Genomic DNA, 20,131 nt, shown 5'->3' on the forward strand with positions numbered 1-20,131 from the left:
ATTAATACCTTACATCCAAGATCTCTGGTGGAAATTCTAGCACTGGTATCTGAAAAGCAGTTGCCAAAGTCAGCACAGCTTTTCAGGTTTCCTGAAGAGCTTGCTTAATTTTGGTTACTTAGAGTAGCATATTGAAAACAAAACCTGGGGGGAGTTTTTGGGTATTGCATGTATTCCTCCCATCACACTGACCTTGACTGTAAGTGGTCTTTAGAGGTGGTTACAAGGTGCTAGTTCAGCCTCAGCTTCTTTTTTAATATACTTGTTTAAAAATGCTTGTGAATGTGCTTACTTGCAATTCAGCCGTGTTGCTCTTTTTCCATGCTGAATGCATTGCCTTGGTGCTTTAAAGGACTTCATTGTACAGCACAGTTGTCACTGAGGATGGGATGTGTCACTCAGAGTAGAAACTGATAGCAATAAAATTACTGTGTTCCCATAGATTCACTTGAGTGCCACCTCCCATTTCTGACCTGTCACATAATTGGGAGCAGCCCTGACCCGTGTAGGTGGGTGACCACCAACACAGCTCATTACAGCTGTCAGGTTGGATTTTTCTTGGTGGGGCTGTTGTCTGAGGGAGGTGAATGTGTCCTGCAGTAGAGAAGCAGGAGGATAGAATCCTTGTTCCTTTTCACCTTTTCTTTCCATTTTCTGCCATTGCTCTCCATTTTCCTTGCTTTCTGCCTGTCATGTTATGCACTGTTTGGAATCAGAATAAAATGGTTTTCATTCAGAGCAGGGAAAAGGGAAGCATGCTTTGTCAAAATTACATACTTGCAAAAGTAGAAGTATTAAATTTTGGGATTCAACAGGCCTGATGCTTCAGCTTTATGCTTTGCTCCTATATTCTTTCTGTGTATTCAGCATGATGGAGGCATAGGAAGCCAGGCTGCTCATCTGCTAAATAAGGTTGAACTTGCTATATCAACAGATACCTAGTTAATGGAAGGGTTGCATTTCTTCAGGGTCTATGAAGCATTTAAAGGTCGTTGAAATGAAGACCATGTAAATGCAGCTGTTGCCAAGATGAATTAACGTGTCCTGCAGGAACAATGAATCCATTTAGGACCTCTGAAACCAAGATTTTTGTTACAAATTTTGAATCACAGGAATATTAGAGTGCGGTGGGGAAAAATGCAGAGGTTCAGGTGTGGAGTTTTCTCCCAATTTAATTTCTTTTGTTTTGCCTCTCTGCTTACAGATTCTCACAAACACAAAGATAAACACAAAGACCGAGAGCACCGGCACAAAGAGCACAAGAAGGACAAGGAAAAAGACCGGGAAAAGTCCAAGCACAGTAATAGGTGAGGAAAAAGTGGATGAAGTCTTTGTAGGCTAAAACACCATTGAATGTGCAGTCTTACAAAAATTATTCTGATAATAAATGAGTATGGGTTGCTACATTTTGAGTGTGGTTTTTATGAGTGTAGGTGCTTTAAGCCTGATTTTTGTCATTGCCTGCATTGCCATGCGGGTGGCTGAAGCTGTGTATGTTGCAAATGTGAGATGATACTAATGTATAAAATATTGTTGTAGCTTAGTGTTGTTAAAGGTGTAGAAAACTAGCTCAGCCTCACCTTCATGCAGATTGTTAGTTTTTTCCCATAATCTTTTGTGTGTGGTTCCAGTTGTTTGTCAGAAGTGTGGAGTTCTCTTCATGCTGATATAAATCCCCACCCCTTTAGCATAGGGACACCCCCATGTGGCTGCTAAGCCTCCTCATAATTAGAAGGATTGTCCCCCAGAGCAATGGTGGTGTCCTTGGCCTGCCACCATACTGGCTGAATATCTCAGCTGTGTGAGGCAGCACTGGGAAACTGCTGGGTTAGATGGGTCCCAAAGGGTTGTGTGCTGTTTTATGTGGTTTATACACTGCACTGCCACTGGATGGAGAAGGTGTTTGATGCCAGTCACTTGCCAGGTCACCCACATTGATGTGATGGCCTGCAGCTCTTGAGCTGCTGAATTCCTTGGTCCAGTTGCTCTCTAGCCTGGGCTGTGAGCTGCAGGAACCAGGATGTGGAGGTCTGTGTGATGGTTTGGTGTGGCTGAGCATGGGACAAGTGTGTCACAGCTAGGGTGTTACTCTGAGAAATTTTCCTCATTGCAGCTCCTGACACACAAGTGTCATGGAGCCTAAATTGCCACCAAAACTTGCAAGAGCTAAGACCCTGGAGAGAAAGTTTTTGGTGTGACATTTGGTGAATGACGGTGTTTATGCTGTGGGAAAGTGGGTGTATTAAGTAATTGCTGTGCAACTGTGATAGCACTGTCCTAAAAAGAGCAAAAAAGTGTGTGTTAACGATGATTTCTATTAAAAAGAAGCATGAAAGGGAAGAAGCATGTGCAGAGCATTGGGTTGGTTTTACTGGGCTCACACTTGATTTGAATTTTCTGTGATCTTACAAGAAGTTACACAATCCTACTGTTCCATAATGTGTCTTCGATGGAGAAAAAACCCTAGGCCGAATAACTTGCATTTCCTGGCTCTCTCAACAAGGATTAAATGTTTTTTACATGTTCTTTGCCTTTGTTCACACATCTGTATTGCCTTGATTTCTAGTTTTCATTTTCCTGATCATCATGCACCACAAAACTGGCTGCCTCACATTTCCAAATGTTCATTGCTTCACTTGAAAAACCATTCTCCTGAAATCTTAGCAGAGCACATTCTTTTGTAAGGAGTAATGTAAGCACTGTCTTTAAATTCCCAAATTCATTAATGCTTTGACTTCATTTATGTAGGAGTGGGAAATGGTCAGCGTGTTTTTAACTGGAACGACTGATTATGGCTCATAATTAGAAGCTGACTTTGCAAGCAATAAATACCAAAACAGTGGAAAGAAGATAGAATGGTTGTGGTGTTTGGTGAGGTGTAGCTCTGGAGGTGACATGTAATCATGCCTTATCTCAAAGTACTTCCTTCCTCCCTACCATGTTGTCTTGAAATCCCTCTGGGAAAGGCATCGTGTTTTCTAGGCACTGTGCCTAATGCTCCCAGTTGTTCTCATGTGTTTGTTAAGTGCCTGTGTGTCCTGTGAGCACAGTATCTGCTGCATGCTGGGGTCCCAAAACAAGGTTCCTCTCTGGGTGGTGTGACTCAGGGCATGTATGTGCAGGGGTTTGTTCAAAGCATTTTTGGGGAGAGATTACACAGTAATGCTTTGCACTTCAGGTTCCTTCACAAGGGAGCACTTCACTCTCCCAGGCTGAGTGCACACTCTGCCTTTTAAAGCTGCCACCTTAAAAATGAATGTATTATAGTGCTGAATCTTGAGATTTGGTTGTAAAGGTGCTTCTCTGGGAAATTAACATATGTGGACATGGCTGTGATGTTCTTGAGATCACTCCTTTAGGAGTGCTCCAGAATCCTCACTATCCCATTCATACTCAGTCATGGCTCTTTGCTGTGTAAAAACAGCAGACTTGTAACAGAACTTCATCAAAATAATTGAATTTTAAACATTTCTTCCCTAAATGCTTTGATTCAGCTGTCACCCATGAATTCCATAAATGTAAGTTGCTGTGAAAATCAGATTTTAGATTAATGTTGTTTGAAAGACAAAAGCCTACCTGAAGTTTCTCCTTTGACTATGAGAAAGAAGCAAAAAATAGCCATGAATCTGGTAGAAATTAAAGAAAACATTCTCCAGGGAACAAGAACAGGGTGAGGGGGTTTCAATGGTTTTTATCCATATGAAGAATTTTTAAAGCATTTGATAAAAGGCTGTAAATTAAACCTGTGGAAAAGTTTTATCTCAGGTTTATCAAATTGCATGTAAATCTTCACAAAATCCATTTTGTATTTCAAAAAAGCTGTTCTGTTGCTGTATCTTTAGTAGTTCTCAAAAGAGACTGAATGGTGCTTTAGCAGAAATCGAAGCCATTGTTTTCTGGAAGACTTGGATTGGTACCTGTGTGACATTTTATCCATGGTGTGTGAAGAGCCCCTGATTGCATTCTGAGAAGCACAGTTAAGAGCAGTGTGTGGTTGTGTTTGAAGCAGATCGTTTTTGTGTCTGTCTGTAATAGTTTGACAGTTTCATTTCCTGTCCTGTACTGAAAAAAGGCTTTTAAAATAAAACCTGCATCAAGAAGACAGAACAACTCCAATGCAGGAGAATAAATGTTTCCTGTATCCAGACTTTGAAGGATCTAAACTGCCAAGATAAGTCTCTGAAATACCCAAAATAGACAATTTTGATTTCATATGACAGAAGTGTGTGGAGTGGTATGTAGAACTTCTTAATTTTGGTTCTTGCTTTCCTTCTCTCCCACTCACAAGATGACACTTCTGTGTCTTAACCACTCATTTACAGCTGTAGTAAACTGGGAGAGAACATTTGTGTGCCTCAGACCTCCCCATCACCCCTCAAAGAAAGAAAATGCAAAGCCCACTTAAGAACAGTCTGTATCAAGGAATAAATTCACATCACAATCCAACAAATTGTGGCTTTTTGCTCATTTTCTCAGCCCTGTACTTCCTGGTCTCCAAACAAAAATCTAACACACATCCATTAAATATAAATGTCAGTGGTTATAAAAATAAAATGAAACAAATCCCATGTGGCAATAGGTTTCTGATCTGTGGGAGTTGAGTGTTTCAGACAAGTAGACCACAGAAAACAATGGCATAAGAGGTCCTTTGAAGCCAAGCCTTGTCAGGGAGCGGGTTGGGGGTGTTGGCAGTCAGAGGTGTGTGTGTGCCAGGTGTCCTGGGCTCTGTGCAGGAAGGTGAGCTGCCAGGAGCTGAGGAGGGCAGGGCTGGCTGTGGCAGGGCATGGAGCAGAGAGGCTGCTGTGCAGAACTGAGCCTGCTGTCAGCCTGACGAGCTCCGGAGCCGCAGGAAGAAAATCTTCTGTCAGATTGCATATTTCCTCCATTTACTGAATCTCCTGTGATCACAGCTTGGGATGAACTGAGGCATGGAACACAGAAGGGATTCTTCGCTGGCATCTTCTAATTTCATGGTTTTGCTAGGAAAAACACAGATTCCAGGTATTTGCTAGCCACGAATGAAGATAAATTTCAGTTCAGATTTCTTGCACACCTCCTCTGGTTTATTGTGTTTATTGTCCTGATCTGCTTGGAACCATGTGTGTTGGGGGCAGGAGGAGGCAGGGATGCCTGATGTAGGGGTAAAGGTAATTTAAAGAAAGGACTAAACACCTGCTGTTCACTAGCATGAGTGGGTTTGTTTTCCTGCCCCATTTTAGTGCACAGTTCACCTTGAGCAGTGTTCTATTGTAACACTGCTTTCCAGTAGTGAAAAAATTTGCTTTTTATTTAGTAATCTACTTAATTCTCACATATTCATAGAAAGCATGTTCTAAGTATGATCCTCGTTTCAATATGTGCATATTGTTATTATTCCTAAAATTTTTATCAGCTGTTGATTAGTCCAGCTTTTTATCTTCTTCCTCTTGCTGAAGGCTTGATCTGTTATCTGAAGAAAGACTCACCACTGGGAAGAATGGTTTCAGGTTATTCTATTGCATTTCCAGAAACTCAGTAAAACCTTTGGGGCTCACATGTTTATTCCCTGTAATTCCATATGATATCCCTTAAACAGCATAATATCCTGCAAGCCAGCTGAAAACCTGTCCTTCCCTGGGGTGCTGCTGCTTTGGAAGTGCTCTCCCTTGGTGTGCATTAGCCTGGATGTGATCACAGGTTTCCATTAATACTGGATTGCGTCAAAGGAGACAGGGGCTGTGTCACCTGTGCCCTGTCCCCATCGTGTTGTGAGGCTGCACTGAAATCACAACTGCCTGTTATTGTACACTTCAGTTGTGCTGCAGCAGCTCCCGAGCAGGCACAGCTCCGATGGCAGCCGGCTCTGGCACTCGCGAGGAGCAGATTCCCTGTCACGAGCTAATTACAGCAGAGAGAGGAAATAAGAGACACTTTAGATACAGCATCCTTCCCAGCTTGTGCTTCTGAAGCTGGAATGGAAAGGGCCTGGGAAGGGATTATTAACGTACATAAATGGCACCTGAAGAATGCAGTGTTAAATTACTGCGAAGCTGTTGCAGTTTGAAGGAGGAAGCTGTGATCTGCACATCTGCTGTTCTTTGGAAACACTTTCCACTTGTGACTTTCCCATGTGATCTCGGCCTGAGCAGCTGCTGCCAGGTGCCTGGGCTCCCCTCCTCTCCCTCTCCTCTCTCCTGCAGGCAAGGGAAATGGCTTCTTCTGATGCATTTTCTGCTTCATGTGCTTCAGCCTGTGCTCTCCACAGCCTTTGGATGTCCTTGTTTACACTAAAACTGTAAATGGAAGGCAGGAAGCAGGCTGGCACAAAGGATGGAGTTATTCAGGAGATGTGTTCTCACCTGGCCTTTGTCTGAACTAAGGCAGTAGTACTGTGATACACCTGTAGATGATGTAATCTCTTGTTCTGCCTCTATTAATGTTGTCTCCTGCTGCACTTGGTTGCCTTAAAATCACAGAAACACTGCAGGTTTGTCAGCATTAAACCTGTGAGAGGCACAGCTCTGAGTTCTGTTGCAGGGGTGCAGCTGCAGTGATATTGGTGAGAAGGAAGACCTTTCTCAGCAGGGCTGGGTATGAACAATTGTTATGATCCAGTTGTCCTGTTTTCAGGCTCTCTTCCCCTGGAGCTTGCCTCTACCTTACAGGGGTTTTGCTGTCCTATTTCCATGACTCCAAGCTGGCTTGTTGGCAGAGAAGTATGTGCAGGAAAGGTAACAAAGGATTCACAGAGCTCTGAACAATGAATTCAAGATAAAATTAGCAGTGTGCATGTGATCTTGAGACCATTTTGCTTGGTTTCTTTAAAGAAAAGTGATTTTTTTCTTCCAGTTTTGAATTGACCAGGAAGATAGACTTCTGATCTTTAAATTGTTCCCAGTCCCTCCTAATAATAGCTTTGGGATTGTCTGAAATAGCTTTCTGATAGAAGGCTGAAACTCCATCTTCAGGGTAAGGATGGCATCCTGTTGCCTTCTCTTTTCTTTTGAGATTAGTGTGGTGGTTAAATTGTGTTCCCTGTAGGCTCACATGTATATCTGAGCCAAATGAAAGACCAAATCAGCTCAGCTTGACTGCAGTTAATATGCAAGCAACTTGCTTTGCTTTGGGAGAAGAAAGAAGTTCCTCTTTTAAGGATTGTTGCTTGAGGCTTTTGTTACCAGCTCATTTCCAAGGGAGCTTTTCTGGGAGGTGGAGATTTCCATCCCTCAGGAGAAGAGGGCACAAGCCTTTCTTGATGCACATCACAAGTTTTGTGCTGAGCTGTTGCAGAACTGTGGTCCAGTGTCTGGAAACACACAAGGCTGGTAAGCAGGCTACTTAATAAGGGAAAGAAATTTATGCTCTCTTAACATTGGAGTGTAAAGTACATGATATCAGATTTTTGTCTAGGGAATTCCTTCCAGTCACCAGGAGCAGCAGCAAGCAGGACCTCGGGGCCAAGCCACCAGTGCTGATCTTTGGAAAACGAAGCTGCAGAGTGAAATTGGAGACTGAGTTTCCTTAGGATATCTGAGCCCACATTGCTTGGGTGAGAAATTTACTGCTCATTGCAGAGCAAAGGGGAAGGATAGTCTTATGATAAAAAATTGAATTAAGACTAACAACTAAGACTGACTCAGGAAGCCAGACTTCTTGATTCTGGCTCTGTTGCTGAAAAATTTATATTAGATTGCATGACAACTTTTCAATACTGGCCACACTCTCTTTCAAGAGGGATGTCATTTGAGCTTCTACTTAAACAAAGCCTATGTTTTTAGAGGTTTTAGCACTTTTTTTAATTCCAGCTGTAGTTCTGTAAGCATTCAGCACACAAATACTGTCTCTGCCTCTCTAGGCCAATGGGATTTTTGTTTCTATTTCAATCTTAGCTTTGCAGATCTAGATTGTCATCCATCAGTTTGCTTTTAGTCATGCTTTGTGTACATCCCAGGGCTCCTCCAGTCACATACCAAAAGCAACTGCTTTTGGCTAGTGAGGTTGAGAATGGTGCTTTGGAAAACCAAAATGTTTCTTTTTTTGGTTTTTTGGTTTTGGTTTTTTTTTTTTGCAAGTAATTGCCACTACCAAAAACTTTACCTAGGAGCACTAACTCCAGTGGTTGCAGTATGTACACTTTAATAATACAAATTAATGTCTGAGTAAAACATGTTATTTCAGGTGGGATTTAAATATCAAATAGGAACAAGAAAGAGTCAGAATATAAATACAAGTAAACTTGGGAAGAACAAGATGGTCTGAGCCTTGTGTGTATTTTTTTTTTTTTTGTATGTTAGAACTGAAGAATCACAGAATGGTTTGGGTTGAAAGGGATCTTAAGGCAGGGACACTTTCCACCAGACCAGGTTGTCCAAGCCCTGTCCAACCTGGCCTTGAATACAGAGATGGGCATCCACAACTTGGCTGAATAAAGGAAGGTTGAATATTGATCACTGATATTGATAATTGTTATTATTATTAGTATTGCTTTAGATATATGAAGGTTAAGATAGCTCTTAAATTGTCAATCTTAAATCTTTGGTAAATGGGGTACCTGGCATACAGATACCAGTGCAAGATATCAAGTCAGAATTTCCAGACCTTCCTGAGTTTAAAATTTATTAGTAATGTGTGGGGTTTTTGCTTTCAGACAGTCAAGGAGTCTGATTGGAGCAAAGGAAAATTACATAGGTATCTTAAGCTTGGAATACTGATGAATAAACAGGGTAGAGACCCTGGGTGAGAGGTCTGAGAGCAGGAGCAGCATGCTGTGGATTTGCAGGATCCAGTGTCAGGATGTTCCGTGTCTGTGCTCGCATGTCCTGAGCACACTGTACATAACATGATCTGCTGGGCAAGAATAGTCTGCAGTTGTTGAGTCTGCTCACAGGCAACATGTGGTGCTGTGTGTCTGACTACAGGCATTCCTAGAGTGTCTGTTTTGCCTTTTGATGTTCAGATAGGCCTTCACTGCTTTGTGTGAAGAGGTTGCTAGAGAGTTAAAATGAAGCTGGTTTCTCTTAGTGTCACACAGTATGTGAATATACTGATTTCCTTCAGAGATGGATTTTCATGCTTTAGCTGCTCGAGCTAGGATAGCTGGTGTGTGTTTATTCAATTTATTCAATGTATGTTTATTGGAGTGTTGTTATTCAAGCTACTCTGGGCTTGAATTATTTAGACCTTTGGCAGGTTCACATGCATTTGTCCACGCTGGTGTCTACAGTTGTAAGCTGGGTGTGGGTTGGTGTGTTTGTTACTGTGATTGTGCCTTGCTCCTAATCAGCACAGACTGTGGGAACTGGTTAATGTGCTGCTCACTCTCTGTAGCCATCAACCTTTTTGCAGTCTGTTTCTGTGGCAGAAAGAAGTCTCAAAAGAATCTGTAATTTTTAAAAATCGTGTTCTTGCCCAGCATTCCCGCCTTGTTTTTCAGGGCTGTATTAACACAGTTTGGTTTGGGCTTGCACCTGAGTGTTGAAATAAGGAAAGTGTCTTTTTCTAGTAAAGTCTTGTAGTGCATTTTGTAATCCTAAGGAGAAGCACAGTGTGTCCCAGAGAACAGCAGTGATGTGAGTCAAGTGCTAGGAAGGGAGAGTGTGAACAGCCAGCATGAGGAAGGCATCTTGGTTGGTGCCTATCCATGCTGATTTACACCATGCCTTTGACTTGCTAAAGCCCTGGGTGACCTCAGGGACTCCACACAACCTTATAAGTGTGTATTGAAGGTCTGTAGAATTGCCAGGCTTGTTGCTTGGCTTCCACACCACTGCTGCTAATCCTTGTGGCCAGTTCTTGATGTTTCTATTTTGAGTCTCCTGAAAGTATTGCCTCACTTTTGGCTTCAAGGTTGTCATTCCATGAGAAACCTCATTTTCATTTCAAAACAGCCATGTGTCTTTCTAATTGATCAGAAAAACTTGAACATGTAATACAAATTTATCCTAATGCCTCAGAAATCAGAAATGGGTAGAAACAGAATGATAAAGGTTGATTTTCTTCTCCTTGTATGCGTTTTCTCCTGTGTTCTGACTAAAGATTCTAGGTATTTAAACTCTCAATAGTGCTATTCATAACACCAGAGTAGTTACAGACCAGACTCTTCACTTGGAAACACCTTTGCTGAGTTCTTGTCCCACAGGATGGGGCTGTTTCAGCAGAGCTGGGCTGGTGTGGTGGCATCAATAGCTCCAGCTGAGGACTGCAGCATTATTCCTGCCTTTTCTGTTTGACTTTGCATAAACACAAGGACATCACATATCCTGTTTGCTCTGGTTTTCCCATCTGTTTGGGAATAATAGAGATCAGCGGTTTTCTCTTTAAGTTCCAGAGATGAGAGCTGCTACAATGACAAACTGTTGTCTGAGCAAAAGCTGACACGGGCATTGACGGGGCTGCCAGCTCTGTTCCAGTGACCTTTTGTGTGGACTAGGAAAAGAGGAAAGGCAGAGACAGTGGGAATTCATCCTAAAGTGTTCAGCTTTAAGTGTAGGAGCTGTGGATTTCCTCAGCAATCCAGGTTGATGGGTTTCCTGAAGGGAAGGCTTGGCAAGTGGGATTTTGTGGTATCCCTCCTGTTCCTCTTCCTCCCAAGGAGAATGGGTCATGCCTGCAGGAGACTGTGGTGGATCTTCCTGTGAAGGTGATCCCTTATTTTCTAGGGTTTGTAATTCTCAAAACCTGTGACTCTTTACCACTGGAAATTGTATTAGTCAAATCTCCTTGTGTTCTCCTCTGCAAACACACTCTCTTGTCTTGCAGTGAGCACAAAGATTCCTCGGAAAAGAAACACAAAGACAAGGAGAAAACCAAACACAAAGATGGCAGCTCAGAGAAACACAAAGACAAACACAAAGATAAAGACAAGGAGAAGAGAAAGGAAGAGAAGGTGGGTGTCTCCTGTGGGAGAGACAAGAGGATGGGTTTGGCTTGTAATGCTGAATAGTACGAACTCAGTGGGTTAGATACAGCTTGTACTTCTGAGTTTTTATCAACTTGGAGAGAATTATCCCAGTGCTAACCCAGACACTTTGTTTGTGGAGTGCTAGGCATGAACTCATAAGGGCTTTATCTGCAGGTATGTGAATAGAAACAGTTCCACTGGGGAGCTGTGTCTGCTGGCTCCACATTTTCTCCCATTACATTTCACTTTGCCAAGCTTGGGTTCAGAGACAAGGGTGAAAAATCAGTCATACCACATTCAGTCCATACAAAAACAAACTATAAACTTAATTCCAATTTGCTGAGGAAATTGGAGAGCCAAAAGATACTGGTTTGACTAAGACTTGCACAAAATGTTGTCTCTCTCTGTCATGTAGGTCACTAAGGACTGCAGGAGATGGTCACAGTTCTGCAAGTTAAATACTCTGTGTAGTATGTTGGAAAATGCTAATCAGCTCCTACTTCTTATGTTTTTCAGATGAAGTCATCTTCTGGTGATATAAAAATAAAGAAGGAGAAGGAAAATGGTTTCTCCAGGTAAGAAATCAGGTCTATGATTCAGAAAAAGCTGCAGTTTGATTTTTCATAGGTGCTCAGTGTTCGAATCCTCTCACTTGATCTTGACAAAAAATTGGAGCACTGTTAAGCCCTTCAGAAAATCACATTCTTCTCAATTATGAGAATGGGTAGATCTGCTTACCCAGTAACTGGAGTCAGGAGCTGTGGAATACCTGGTGTCTGCCTGCACATTCTGGGTTTGTCTAAGTATTCAGGAGCTGGATTCTGCTGAGGACAGACTGAACTATGGCAACACTGGTAGCTGGATTTGAAAGAACCTCTGTTGTAAAATTGGAACTTGAGCCCTGCAGACAGTCTGCTGGAGACAGGACCCAGGAAAGCCAGTTAATTGCCTCTGTGTCTCTCCTTCTGTGACTGCAGCCTGAAGCCTTTGCAGAGGAGTGACAAGAGTGACATGTAAAATCAGAAGTACCTTCAGGAAATGCATGGATGTCATACTCTAGTACTACCTTCCTGCTTATAATAGAACCTCCTGGACTCAAGTGTTGTATCAGTCATCACTAAGTAGTCTTATTAAAAACCTGAAGTGAGCAGTTGATAGAAGAGTACTTTTTCTTAACAGTCAATCAAGATGTCTTGTGACTTCTTTACAGTTCAGACATTATTTTTAAGGTGCTAAATCCAGTCCACTGACACTGAAGATGTGTGGTATGGTGGATGTATGCATCCATATCTGTTAGTCAAGAACAGCACTTAGTTCATGGATTCTATCAGTTTGTGAGTCCACTTAAAAATCAAAACAAACAAAATCTCTCCAGTCTCACCACATTCTGTGGATACAGAGAGGCTGGGAGAAGGCACCTGCCTGGCACATACCTTTTAGGTATTCTTTGTTTGTTTGGAATGTGCCCTTTTGACATGAGTTGTTGCATCAGTTTCATTTCCCTGCTGTCATTTCCAAGTGCAGGCTTGGGCTCGGCGCAGGGCAGAGGCGCCACCTCCAGGCCCTTTGGGGAATGCTCTGCAATGGAAAGCACATTCAGGGACAGCAGGCACTTCAGAACTCTCTGGCCTCTGCTTCAGCTCTGTTCAGCACAATTGCATGATGTGCTAATCTCACCAGGGATGTTGGATGCTCTCATATCAAGGTGGTTGAATCCTCCTTAGGTCCAAGAGCATTTTTTCATGTGTTTGAGAAAAGCCTGGAGGAGCCATCACATTTGTGCCTTCTTAAGGGCCAAATGCTGGCTAAGAGTAAAGTAATTATTTTGTTGGGTTGTTTTTTTTTTTTTTTTCCCTGCTGAAATAGTCTTTTACAAGTTCTGCAGAGAAAAATGTCCTCACTCAGATGGTTTTGATTTTCTTCCTTAAGACTTGGTATGATGAGCAATGTTACAGTCTTGGAAACAATGCAAGTCAAGGTTCAGCTCCTTTCTTTTCACAGACTCACACTTTATTTCTTCCATTACAAAACATTATGCAGTATTTCAGTGTTAAAATAGATCAAATTCCTAGTGACTTTACACAGAGTAGTTCTGCATTTCTGCCTGAAAGGGAAAATATATTAAGTGGAACAATTACCTTTTTTTCCATAGACGTTTTGGAACTGTCTTTGTGCTGCAGACTTGTCTTAGTTAATTCCAGACAATGCAACAGAAATGGCTTCGTAGAGCAGCTTGTTTGTATCTCCCCTGAGCTGCATCTTCCAGCACTGCAGTGGCTTTAGAGCTGTGAAGGAGCAAACTGCTTGTTCTGCTTCATGGACACACTGCCAGCTAACATGAGACTCCCTAATGTCTCCTGCTGACTGTGGTCTACAAAGCTGAATGCTGCTTATTTTAACTCCTGCTTCATCTGATTGCAAAATCTGCATGTTGGCTTGGAAACTGAGTCAATTTGATATAGAAATGGTTGGTGGGACATGAATAAGGAAGCCCAAGATGGCACTAAGCGCTTCAAAATGTAATTTTGGACTCTCTGTGAGATTTTTTTTCTTTATGAAGATCAGTGAAATGCTTCTCTGAAATCTAGAAATAATGAGTTTGTCTAACAGAATAGTCTCTCTTGCACTCATACTCTATTTTTTTTTTCTTATTGCTAATGTTTTGGGATGTTATAGCTAAAAACATTGAGCCTAATTTTGTGGTCTGTTGAGAGGGACAGGATTGTTTGCTTCCTGTAGTTTGGACAGTGAAAAGAGACTGATCTGTTTAACTTTGCCAAATCTTTGTTTCCTTTTCTGGTTTTCACATGCCTCAGTATTTAGTTGGCAAAATATTCCAGGGAATAGCTTTCAAATATTTGTTTGGTTGATAATCTTTTTCTCTCTTAGAAGGCTCAATAAGGATATTGACTTGAAACTAAATAACATCCTGTATTTGACTCCACACAGGCATTTCAATTTTTAAGTGTATTTGAAAATTTTGGAAGCTACAGTTGTTTTTACTCAAAACCTCAGAGAAACAAAATGAACTTTGTTGAAATTGAACTTGATGTTGCTTGAGAAGTAGCAAATGCATAGACATTAAATTATTCTCCTTACACTGTCTGTGAATATTCAGAAAATGACACATCTCAAGTCTTTAGGATCTTGTGATGGCAGCACATTCTGTGGAAGACTTGCCCATTTTGCCAATGATTATTTCTTCAAACTCAGTCGTTGTTGGTTTCCAAGAAACTTCTTTGAAAGTACAACTGTGTTTCTTTTCTCCTTCTTGCAGTCCACCACGTATTAAAGATGAACCAGATGATGATGGGTTTTATGCATCTCCTAAAGAGGACTCCAAACCCCTGAAGAGACCTCGAGAGGATGATGAGTAAGTGCTGTGGGTGCTGGTGACTTGGATATTTGCCTTGAGTTTTAGAGTTGAGGGAGCAGGTGAAGTTTCAAGTGATCAGCACAGGCTTCTTGAGATGGGTACTGGAGGTCTGAGACCAGACTCCTTATGCTGCTACAAGTTCTCTGAGCAGGGCAAGGATAATATTTGTGCTGTGCAAGGCAGAATGCTGTTACCTGCCTCTGCAGATGGTGCTGTGAAATGTTGCAGAACTAGTAAATAAAAAAGAAAAACCCCAGAAGGCAAATAAAGACTGATGAAGACTGTAAAGCAGAAATGTGAGCACGTGAGGTGTTAACATAGCTAAGTGGCTGCAGTGGTTTCTGTTGGGCAGGGAAATGAGTGCACAAGAGGCAGAAGATGCACTGTCAGCCTGTTTGGGGGCAGGGGGAGGTGTGCCTGCCCTGCCTGGCATGATTTGCCTGGAGTCTCAATGTGTCACAATTATGCTGAGGGTTGTTGTCTCAAAGAGAAACACTCATGATGTTTGCCTGACACAGGAACCCACTGAAATACAATTTCAGTTCCATCTCACTGTGATCTGCCACTGTGCCCATCCAGCTCTCCACGTAGTTTGTCCTTATTCAGTGAGGAGTTAAAGAGTTTGAAAGGTTTCACTATGGTGGCACTCCATCCCTGTGTGTCTCAGTTTCCAAGAGACATGGGTGGGACATCTTTTCTTTTGTGTAATCACTTGCTGCCTTCTGCTAGGTTTGTATGACATCCCCTGTCAAGTCTGCAAAGGAAAGATTAGGAATTGGGGCGTTTCTGTACGTTTAGGGAGTGTTTTGTCTGTGTCAAGCTCAAGAGTAGTGACAGTAAGGCTGAGTGCCTATGGATGGGCATCAAGGGGAAGGCTGGTAGGGCAGATATCCTGCTGGGAGTCTTGTTCCAGACCACCCCAGCAGCATGAAGAGGTGGATGAATTGTGCTGTGAGTGGCTGGCTGACGTTTCACCAGTGCCAGCCCTTGTTCTTGTGGGAGACTCTAAGCTGCTGGATACTTACTGGAAACTCAACACAGCAGAGAGGAGCCAGGCTGGGAGGTTCCTGGAGTGTGTGGAAAAGAGCTTTCTGTCTCAGCTGGTAAGGACAGCTGTGACCTTCCAGGGATAGTACCCTGTTGGACCTGCTGGTTACAGAAGGGCAGGTGGGGGATGTGGTGGTTGGAGGCTGTTGTGGGCATAACAAATCAGGAAATGAGAGAGTTTTCAATACTTGGTGGAGGATGGGTCAACAAACCCTCTACCCTGGATATCCACAAGGCAGACTAACCTACTCAGGACTGATTCAGAGTGTTCCTTGGGAAACAGCCCTTAAAAACAAAGGGGCCATGGAAGGCTGGACATACTTGAGGAAAGAAATCTTGAAGGCACAGGAGCAGCTTGTTCCCATGAGCCAGTGGGGAAGAAGACCAGCCTGGCTGAGCAGGGAGCTTGTGCAGGAACTCAGAGAAAAAGGGAGTGTGTCATCTTTAGAAAAAGGGGTAGGCCACTCCAAAAGTGCTTAAGGTTCTCTTCAGGTCATGTAGAGAGAAAATTGAAGAGGCAAAGGCTTGGTTAGAACTTAATATGGCCACTTCTGTAAAGGATAGTAGGTGTTTGTATAAATAATATGATATAAATATAAAATTTGTGGATAACACCAAGTTGGGTGGGAGCTGATCTGCTGGAGGGTAGGAAAGCCCTGCAGAAGGATCTGGACATGCTGGATCAATGGGCTGGGACCACCAGCATGATGTTCAACAAGACCAAGTGCCAGTTCTGACACTTTGACCACAGCACTCTGCAGTGCTCCGGGCTGGGGACAGAGTTGCTGGGAAATGCCCAGCAGAAAAGGCCCTGGGGATGGTGGTCAACAGCAGCTGAAGATGAGCCCAGGTGGCCAAGAAGGCCAAGGGCACCTGGCTTGTATCAGGAACAGTGTGGCCAGCAGGACCAGGGAGGTGGTTCTGCCCCCTTACTGGCACTGGTGAGGGGCACCTCAAGTTCTGGGCCCCTCAGTTCAGGCAGTGGAGCTCAGGAAGGGTTTGGAGCACAAGTCTGATGAGGAGCAGCTGGGGGGGCTCAGCCTGGAGAAGAGAAAGCTCAGGGGAGGGGTGACCTCATCATTCTCCAGAACTCCCTGACAGGAGGGGCAGCAGGTGGGGGTCAGATTCTGCTCCCAGGGAACAAGGGACAGGACAGTACTCTTAAGCAGTATATGGGGAGTTTTAGGCTTGACATAAGGTGGAAATTCTTCACAAAAAGGGTGATTAGACATTGGAATGGGCTGCCCAGGGAAGGGATGGAGTCATTGTCCCTGGAGGTGTTTAAGGAAAGACTGGAAGTGGCACTCAGTGTCCTGCTCTGGTTGACAAGGTGGTGTTGAGTCCTAAGTTGGACTGGATGATCTCAGAGACCTTTTCCTGCCTCTCTGGAAATGAGGTTGTGCTTATGTAATTTGCCAATACTCAATTTCACTATTGTTTGAACTAGTGGGGGGTGCAAAAAGTGAGCTTTGTGTGCACAATCTCAGACTAATGACTGGACTAATGATAGAACATGCCTATAGGGTTATGCCCATTTATCCCATCCCATGGAATCACTGCATGGCTGCTAATGCTTGAATTGATTTTTCATTGAGGAAGATGTTTGCTTCAGCAGTGAAACTTGTGGAGAGGTATTGATAATAACATCTTGTAGGTTTTGTAGTCTGTTGTGCTGGATTGGGATTATTGAGTCTTCTGGGAGAGCAGAGTATAAATTTACATTCTTTAGAAAATAAAAATACCAGCTATGCTGCAAGCCTGTGCACACCAACTTTGTACTGTGTGATTTCTTTTTATTTGTACTGGAAAATGGATCATCAGCAAGTCTTTTTGTTCTTAGTGCTGACTACAAACCCAAGAAAATCAAAACAGAAGACATCAAGAAAGTAAAGAAAAGGAAACAAGAGGAAGAAGAGGTAATGTGACAGATGAATTTATTTTTATGATGAAGAAGAGCCAGGCTATTTGGTGTGGAATTATGCAGAGCAGGGGGAATCTGATTTTGTCTGGAACAGCTTTGTGTGGCAGATCCCCACGTAGGGTGCAGATATTAAGTTATCTGAACTATAATGTATGAAAAATCAGAGAAGCTTTCTTTCCAGCCCTTAAAACAATGGATGGAGAAGATGCCTCCAGGACATGAACTTCCAGGCTGTTCCAGGCAAATCACAGTCCTTCTGTTAAGGAGCTGGCAGGAGGCAGAGAACCTTGCTCACATGTGGTAATTGCACAGATGATGTGGCAGGGTTCAGAGGGAGGGGAGATGGAAAAGAGATTAGCTGCTAGAAGGAAGCTTAAAGCATTTAGAGGGAGCCTAGGTGGAAATTTCTTTGGAGAGGGACTTGGAAACCGTCAGCCATAATTTGAGACTGACAGACTATACATCTAGTGAAGGCACTCTTGTGAGATATGTTGCAGCACTTCCTGGCAGCAGGGTTATTTCTTCCCTTCAGAGGAAGTGTCTCTACACTGAACAGACACCAGGATAACCCCAGAAACCACCTGACCATGGTGGTTGTGCTCTGTAGCATTTGCCAGACCAGACACACTAGTGCAGGTCAAGGAGGAGGTTCTGTAACACACCAATTCCCTTCCCATGGCCCAGACTTGCCCCTTAGCAGGTGATAACTGGCTGTGTGCATTTAGCATTTCCCCTGAGTAAAGTAAAAGAATTTGGCTGAAAACTTGTGTGGGACATCAGCAGACTTTGACATAATGGGATGATCTAAGAGCACATTTATGTGGTGAAGCCACAGGAATTCAGCTCTTACATACCCCAAGAGAGAGTCTTTTAGTTTTAACACATCTTTTCAGGGGAGGGGGAAATACAGTAGCTTGTTCTAGCAGATTCTTACTCATTTTGCAGGACAGCAAAGCAAAGAAAGTCAAGAGCAAAGATAAGAAAGTCCCCGAAGCGGACAAAAGGAAGAAGCCGAAAAAAGAAGAGGAGCAAAAATGGAAATGGTAACTATATATAGTCAGTGCTGTAGGCTCCCATCTGCACCTGGACTTGCCTGTACCTCCCATGCTGGCTGAATAAGCACATCTGGCTTTCTCTTCTGTTGATTCATGAGGATTTGTTCTGAATAATTGGCTTACTTTCTGGTAAGCTCTAAATAAATATCTCATTCACTGTGTTCATCCTCTGAACTAGAAGTGATATCCCTAAAACAGGAAATAAGTGTTTTGTGGGGTTGTCTGGGTTTTTTTTTTTCCCTGTGTCATGTAGAGGCTGCCTATAATGATCAGATAGCAATATTCTTGTGCCCAGAAGCTGCTGTGTGCTGGCACTCTTCAGAGCAGTACAAAAGTTTGTAGGCTTGGGGGTGTCAGCAGGAATATATTAGGAGGTACAGGTGGATTAAGGAATATATTAATGTGTGCAGATGTGTCAAGCAGGATTCTAGTAGAACTTATCTGTGTTCCATAGAGGTACAGCATGAGTGGGTGTCAGCTGTGTCTCTCAAAACTGCTCCTGCCTCTGGCACAGAAATGAAACCTGATCAAGTGACCAGTTAGCTCACCCTGTTTGACAAATGATTTCTGAAAGTTGAGTTTTAAATGAAAAACACTTCCTGTCTTGCCCAGGATCCTTAAGTAACATCACTTTGTGATGTTTTGAAATTGTACTACTTTGAAATTGTAGTTTCACCCACTCTTAAAATTTTTTTAGAACCTTTTATAAATAAGTCTGACCTTTGTGGTTCATTTGGAAGACAGACTTGTGATGCATGAGTAGTGCTCTTTGTAAGAAACCAGCTGGATTTTTTTTACCCTTCCATAGTAATTTAAGATGTTATTTCAAGATTTGAGGGAGCTACCATTTGTGTGTTTTGAAGTTTTGGTCTTAGTACTTCCCTCATTTTAGTGCACATGTACTTCCCAAAAGCATGTGTGTATTCTGCCCACCTGTAATGTATTTTTATGACCTCTCAGGGATGTTTCCTTGATCTTTTCTCAGATCATTTGGCTGTTTTTAATAGACCTGGAGAGTTGGGGAAAGTCTTTGCAATCTTCTTCAATCCTTTCAGGTTCAATTCTTTACTCCTTTATTGACACTATTATTGATTCATCTTTAGAAAGAAAAAAAAATCTTCTGTAGTGTTTATAGTCTTTATATATTTCTCTTTGACTGTCACAACTTCCTCAGAACATCAGCACTTGCACATCTTTTTCATACTTGAATACTCCCTTAGAAACTTGGGTTTCCAGCCCCTCCCCAAAACTTCCCTTTTTCCTGAACAATCCACTTTTTCCTCAAGTCCTTTGACAGTGTATTTTAATGGTGCTGTAACATTACCAAACTACAGGAACATGAAGCAATAGGGAGCTACAGAAGGTCTTTTTAAGCCTTAATGATCTTTTTGGCTTAAGCTCTCCTTACTGGTTCTGTCTACCTTAATATTGTCCCTTTATTGTGGGCTGTATCCTTGAACAGCAGACCTTTACTGAAAGCTGTGTTCTTCTCCCCTCACCTGCCTGGGCAGCACACACCCCTGTAGTGGTGTTAAGCTCTGCAGCTTGTGCTTACTGCTGAGGAAAAGTGCCTCAGAAAGCATATTTGCAGAATTTGGCATGAGGTAGTTGCATCCTTCTGCTGATGTTCCTGTCATCCATCTGCAGCTTTGTTGCTGGACAAGGTTTCATCTGCACTTCACTTGTTTCTCTTAAGGGCATTTTATGTTCCATCTGAGTCAATTTTCTGAGCGTCAGAGACCTTTTTTTGGCTGCTTCCTCAAGTGCTTGCTGCCTTGAGCCTTTTCATCCTTGCTTGTGTGAGTGTTTGATGCAGACATCCCCAAGGCTCTGGCCTCATTCATCACCATATG

At 42.7% G+C, this 20,131-nt stretch overlaps 1 protein-coding gene across 2 annotated transcripts in view; it reads left to right on the plus strand.

Moving 5' to 3' along the window:
• Positions 1 to 20,131, plus strand: part of TOP1 (DNA topoisomerase I) — a 68,213-nt gene that overhangs the window by 30,084 nt on the left and 17,998 nt on the right. The window contains exons 3-8 of one of the 2 annotated variants that reach the window (XM_079321806.1): positions 1,205 to 1,307; positions 10,738 to 10,864; positions 11,396 to 11,454; positions 14,157 to 14,252; positions 17,143 to 17,218; positions 18,169 to 18,266. In XM_079321806.1, the coding sequence (XP_079177932.1) occupies positions 1,205 to 1,307; positions 10,738 to 10,864; positions 11,396 to 11,454; positions 14,157 to 14,252; positions 17,143 to 17,218; positions 18,169 to 18,266 (559 nt within the window). The remainder of the gene's footprint in view (positions 1 to 1,204; positions 1,308 to 10,737; positions 10,865 to 11,395; positions 11,455 to 14,156; positions 14,253 to 17,142; positions 17,219 to 18,168; positions 18,267 to 20,131) is intronic. The other variant, XM_079321807.1, reaches the window with a different exon arrangement.

This window comes from Erithacus rubecula (genome assembly GCF_903797595.1).
Source record: "Erithacus rubecula genome assembly, chromosome: 18".
Taxonomy (NCBI): Eukaryota; Metazoa; Chordata; class Aves; order Passeriformes; family Muscicapidae; genus Erithacus; species Erithacus rubecula.